This window comes from Castanea sativa, chromosome 8, assembly GCF_040712315.1.
Source record: "Castanea sativa cultivar Marrone di Chiusa Pesio chromosome 8, ASM4071231v1".
Classification (NCBI taxonomy): Eukaryota; Viridiplantae; Streptophyta; class Magnoliopsida; order Fagales; family Fagaceae; genus Castanea; species Castanea sativa.
The window spans coordinates 1,430,164-1,436,415 of record NC_134020.1 but is presented as its reverse complement, the minus strand read 5'-3'; the positions used below and the strand labels follow the sequence as shown (position 1 = coordinate 1,436,415).

The 6,252-nt window shown below is 35.8% G+C and overlaps 1 protein-coding gene across 2 annotated transcripts; it reads right to left on the bottom strand.

Moving 5' to 3' along the window:
• Nucleotides 1–2,604: 2,604 nt before the first annotated feature.
• Nucleotides 2,605–5,655, bottom strand: LOC142607803 (probably inactive leucine-rich repeat receptor-like protein kinase At5g48380). 2 transcript variants are annotated; one of them, XM_075779433.1, is made up of 3 exons: nt 5,328–5,609; nt 4,036–4,853; nt 2,605–3,876 (listed from the first exon to the last, which is right to left on the bottom strand). In XM_075779433.1, the coding sequence occupies exons 2-3, from the start codon at nt 4,612–4,614 to the stop codon at nt 2,860–2,862; spliced, it is 1,596 nt and encodes a 531-aa protein (XP_075635548.1). In that variant the 5' UTR covers nt 4,615–4,853; nt 5,328–5,609; the 3' UTR covers nt 2,605–2,859. The 2 variants fall into 2 exon arrangements, with proteins under 2 accessions (XP_075635548.1, XP_075635547.1); XM_075779432.1 differs by having other exon boundaries at nt 4,036–5,655.
• Between the last annotated feature and the right edge of the window lie 597 nt (nt 5,656–6,252).

Sequence of the window (6,252 nt, the reverse complement as noted above, 5' to 3'; positions counted from 1 at the left end):
TACTTTTTTTTTTGGTCCAAAAATGCCCTAAAAACAGCTTTTTTACCTTAAAATAATAACATTTAATCAAGATTTTGGTATTTTCTTGATATCTCATTTGTTTTAACTCCCATTTTGGCCCGTGAACTGTCATTTCGCAGGGAATTCCATAATATTTAAGATGGTTTAAAATTTACCTCGATCGAATGGTTGGATAAAAAATTCAGAGTTTTGACCATTCCCAGTTAAGGTTTAGTCAAAGAATGTCAATTTTTACTAGAAATGGCAAGTCTGATTTTGGATTTTTTGTTTTGTTGTCCAATTAGGGTAAATAGGATTTTTTTCACACTGTTCCCAACTTTTGGTTTTCAAAATCATGGTTTTCACCATTTTTTAAGCTTTAAATCATTATTTTGGCACGTTAATCGGGGTCACACAAAATACAGTATCAACACCTTGGAGAAAAAGACATAAAGTTCCTTCATTTAAATCATAACACATATCATCAATGAGAGTCAATCACGTGTCTTCATATCTCCTTAACACTCCTATCAATAGAGACTCTCCTCGGTCTTGTGGAGAGACATTCATACACAAAGTCTCGAAACTTTGTCAGAATCAAGCTCCAAAGCCTCCAAAGAACTTTAAGAATTTCAACATTTGAATACAAAGAACATTTGAAGCAAAATCATTCAAATTATCCTTCTAGATCTCAAAGTTCACTGGAATCAAGCTCGAAAACATCTAAAAACTCCAAAAGACTACATATTAGTGAAGCTCTATGGATTCAAGCATCTAAAACCCCAAAGAACTTTCACTACAAATCTTCGAAGACAAATACACAAAGAACGAGACAAACGAAAAATTTCTAGCAAGCTCATAGCCAAAGATTCCTCACAATTCCATTACAAAGATCTTTCAAGCCACTTTCCAATCAAAGTGAGAATATCTTGTGTTTGAACGACACAATTCTTGAATTGATGACTTTTATAAGGAGATCGAATCAAATGACTATTCTATTGTATTATAATCTAAATACAAAGAATTGTACCTAAAAATTCATCAATACAAAAATACATTTATGAAATTATTTCGATTGTTTGATTTCCAAGCTTGAGATTTTGTGTTTACAATAGCTACTACAACTTGAGGAAATACTAGGCATATCATCAGATTAGTTAATTTTTTTGGGAGGGGGGGGGGGGTTAAGTTTAGATTAGTTTACTTGCCCAAATCCACAACAACAATTATCAAATATAAAATGGGGGCAAAAATTACATTTTACCACCCTAAATTATACCCAAAATTACAGTTTCCACCCTAAACTAAGACCTTTGTTACATTTTGCACCCCTAACGTTAGTTTTACTCTTAAGTTAGACAGAAACATGAGACACGTGACTTGCACATGTGTATTACTTAAGTGGCACAAACTTAAAAGACCAAAAACCCCATCTTATCAATCTTTTTTTTTTTCCAGCTCTCTCGTGTGTATCAGCACCTCCCCAAATCAAAATCCCTATAGTCATAAATCCCCAAATCAAAATCATCTTCGGCACCACCACCATGACACCACTCTTAATAGTGGAGCAACACATTTTATTTATCAACTTTCAGATAAGCCAATGATTTTGCAACATAGCAAGTGATAATTCCTAGATGGTTTTGAAGGAAAAGTTGTTATGATGAAACAATGAGTTAGATTTTCAAAATAACCCTCCATGCTAGTTTCCTGGATTGTTGTAAAAATGTGCACAAACAACAAAGAACAGCAAATGATGATGGAAAAATTCAGTGGAAAGCTTTGTACATAATTCAATGATTAATACCACGAAATAGTATCTTTTTGTCCATCCCTAGGCATTAGGATCAAGAATGTCTAATGTCATCCATAACCGCACACTTCCCATCTTTGGAGCATACCAAAGAGACCACGTTGCCAACTATATAAATATGAAAAGCAGAAAAAATACTAAGCTGCAACAAGCATGGAAATCTAGATCATTTTTATTTTTCCAAAAAGTTATCTAAAATATGAAGTCCAGACACTAATGCTTCTAGGAATAACGGTGGTGGGGTAGTAGTGGTGCCAAAGATGATTTTGATTTAGGGATTTAGGGTTGCGGAGATTTTGATTTGGGGGGAGAGGTTGATATGCACACGCATGTGAGAGACTTGGAAAAAAAAAGTTTTGTTTTTAATTGATTATGAAGAGGAGTTTTTTCTTTTTTTTCTTTTTCTTCTTTTAAATTTGTGCCACTTAGGCAACACACATTTGCAAGTCACGTGATTAATAGTTTAAGGTGCAAATTGTGTATTCGAATAATTTAAGGTGCAAAGTATAATTTAGGGCATAGTTTAGAATGGTATAATGTAATTTTCCTGACAATGAAATCAAATAATAGTAGCTAACATTACAACTTAGCGAATAGAATATGCTACATACAATTTTTGCTTCAAACAAGGAAGTGACGCAAAAAACCTATGAAACTCTACATATACATCTTTGCATTATTGCATAATAATGTAATAAGTCATTACAGCTAGAACTATTATATATCAAACATGCTTCTTTCTAAATAATTTAAGGTGCAAAGTGTAATTTAAGGCATAGTTTAGAATGGTATAATGTAATTTTCCTGACAATGAAATCAAATAATAGTAGCTAACATTACAACTTAGAGAATAGAATATGCTACATACAATTTTTGCTTCAAACAAGGAAGTGACACAAAAAACCTATGAAACTCTACATATACATCTTTGCATTATTGCATAATAATGTAATAAGTCATTACAGCTAGAACTATTATATATCAAACATGCTTCTTTCTTATGGGATCAAACTACAATATCTCATGCTAAAATTAACCTTTGTCATTCAATGGACCTGAATTCTTTCTTGAGCAACAATAAGTTCATCTGGGAAATTAGCATCACTGGTATCAGTTGGCATAAAGATGTCATCATCAGTTGTGAAATGGTATCTCTCCCCAATTGCTCTAAGAAGCTGGTATACTTCAAACATAGTAGGTCTCTGTTTTGCAGTTGGCGATACACAATTACAAGCAACTTTAAGAAATTGGGTAAGCTCATTATCAAAACCCTGTCCAAGCAAAGACTTATCAATGGCATTTTGGACAAGAGAAGTAGTTGACAGATCTGTGATCCACTCAACTAAACTTCCCTTAAAGCTCTCAGGGGCACTAGCCACATGGGTCGGTGTCTCACCCGTAATCAACTCTAACAAAACAACTCCAAAACTATAAACATCGCCCTTTGGAGTGGCTACCAATGTCCGTGGATACTCAGGAGCAACATAACCCAAATCGCCGAACTCCCCATTAACAAAAGTACTCAAATGGGTGTCAATGGGGTTCATAAGCCTTGCAAGGCCAAAATCAGATAACTTAGGCTCAAAATCCTTATCCAAAAGTATGCATTTGGAGCTTATGTTTCGGTGGATAATCCGTGGGTTGCAGTTATGATGAAGCCATGCCAAACCTTTAGCTGCTCCAATTGCAATTTTGAGCCTCAAGGGCCAGTCCATGCTCCTGGCCTCAGGTTCTGTATCATGTAATTGATCATAGAGTGTCCCATTTTCCATGTATTTGTACACCAAAAGTCTCTCCTTCTTTGCCATGCAAAACCCCATCAAGGGAACCAAGTTGCCGTGCTTCACATTCCCCAGCGTATTCATCTCAGACACAAATTCTTTCTCTAATCGCTGAGAGTCTTGAAGCCTCTTAACCATAAGGGAACAACCATCAGGAAGCAATGCTTTGTATAGCGTTCCGGTTCTTCCCGTTCCAATGATATTGTTTTTGCTAAAGTTGTCTGTTGCCTTCATCAGATCACTCAACTTCATTTTCGAAACCGACTTCTCAAACATTGAAACCTGTACATAGCATTACCCTCTTTGTTAGTTTTTTTTAAGGTTCAACAAGTTATTCTATATACAAGAATCAAGATATGGAGGAAAAGATAGCTTTGCTTATGCAAACTAGATATCATAAATAGTTTTTCTATGAGCAATGTTTTGAATCAGAAAACTTGCCTTGATGCCTTTTGTTCCTTTGATGTTCTTAGCCCATTCGTTACCTTCAGGGTCATCTTCCTTCTTCTTAATAACCACGCCACGTGAGAAGTAGTAGAGAACAATACCCACGAAAATAGCCGTAATAGTTACACCACCAACGGCTGCTGCTGCAATAATTCCAACACGAGATTTCTTTACAGTGCCTGGACAAGATGCCAGAGGTCCCCCACAAAGTCCTAGATTATTTGCATAGCTGTCAGCCTGTATAGAAAAACTGAAGGTAGGGACTTGACCTGACAAACGATTGTTGGACACACTAAAAGCCTTCATCCGACTGAGCTGGCCAAGTTGCAGAGGGATTGTACCGTTTAACTGGTTGTTATCGAGTTTAAGCACATTCAAGTATGTACAATTTGCAAGACTCAATGGGATCCCACCCGAAAAACTGTTGGATGAGAGATCAAGGGATGTAATATATGGAAGTTTCTGTGATATATCACTAGGGATGGGTCCAGATAACTTGTTGCTAGAAAGATCTAAGCCTGTCATGCTTGAGCAATTCTCGATGCCTCGAGGGAACTTGCCCTTAAGACCCATGTCTGAAAGGCGGATATTTAGAACTTTATTCTCATCAGGGTGCCAACATTCAACACCAGTGAACTTACAAATGAATCCCTCAGTATTGTTGTTAAAATCCCATGAAGAGTTCAAGTAGTTGTAAGGGTCTTCAAGAGACTCTTTGATAGTTTTCAAGCAGTAAATATCAGTAGATGTGGCATAACTTGAACTACTATACACCACCACCACCACCACCACAGACAAGATCAAAGTGTGACCTAGACGAACAAAATCTTTGCCATTCAACATCATGTGCATGGGATTATTTCTTATGGAGTCTCCTCAGAATAAAATAACTCAAAACCCAATTACAAATTTCACAATACAAGGGACTTTCAATGAACTTGGAGCATAAAACACTCAATTTACAAAATTTAGCTGTAATGGTACAAACCCCAATAATAAATTTTTTTTTTTTTAAGGAAATTTAATTTCCACTCTCAGAAAAGACCTAATTCAACTAGAATATAACCCAACTGAAGAGAACTTAATCTAAAGCAAAACAACTATAGAAATAAAAAGTCCCAACAAACAAATGAACAGTAGCAACTCTAACAGCCCTAAAATGATCACAGAGGATGTTACTGACACTAACCTTAAATCGCAACCCAATAGATCAATCTCAGTGACACATCAAACAGTAAGACAATTTAGAAGATACCTAAAAGAGAAAATGGTGGTCTCAGACATACCTGAGATGATGACTATGTTGTATCAGATTGAGAAGTAGCTATAGCTATAAGAAGAAGAAGAATGAAACAGGTATAATAATTAAAAGGGAAAAGAAGAAAGGAGGGGCAACACTAGAAACGTAGAAGACACTCTCTGCAGTATAGGAACTCAAGAATCAGCTAGGAAGCATCATCAGTAGGGTGTTATTGTCACACGAAGACTTCTTTATGTGCGAGTCTTTCTACTTTTTCAAACAACCCAAAGACACAAAAGTCCAAGTGAAAAGGCATAGGAAAGAGAGAGAGAGAGAGAGAGAGAGAGAGTCCTTGGGTTTGAATATTCAGAGTTTAAACACACTGTTTTTGGTTCCGTAGAAAATGTAAAAACCAATTGGCCATGGATGAGTGAGTGGAGAGAGAAATTTGTGTGTTTTGTTTACTCGTGGCAATGAATTAAATTTGACTGTTTTGACTGGAAACAAAAAGGAGCGGCTGGATTTTCTTGCTTATGAAATGGGTTGGTCATCGGTCACACATTTGGACAAAAGAAAAATGTTTGTTTATATTATGCGGAAATGTGAATTCAACAAGGTGGGTTCCCTAGCTTTTATTGTTAGTTTGCATTATGGAATTGTCAGTCTCATACTGGCTTCTTTGTTCACACCTGTTTTACACTATTTCAGGTCCGCTCCAAAACAATTTTATCAACAAAAAAAAAATTAGGCACAATTCTGAACAGGTGAAAAAACGCGTCTAAATCACTAACAATGGCTCCTCAACTTACAAATTATGGTTCAAGCGATTAATTAACCAACTTCATGGACAATGAAAATACGGTAATCATTAAGTAATCACATCAGAACTCACATGGGTGTCATTTTATGTTGGGCTAAATAAGTCAAACTGAACACGATTTATTTAATAATTGTGTAATAACCTTTCAACC

Bases quoted from the DNA above. Each gene is read 5' to 3' on its own strand.
- LOC142607803 (XM_075779432.1), bottom strand. From the start codon at position 4,893: ATGCACATGATGTTGAATGGCAAAGATTTTGTTCGTCTAGGTCACACT. The intron at 3,877-4,035 runs GCAAGTTTTCTG...TGCTATGTACAG, and splicing joins AAGGAACAAAAGGCATCAAG to GTTTCAATGTTTGAGAAGTC.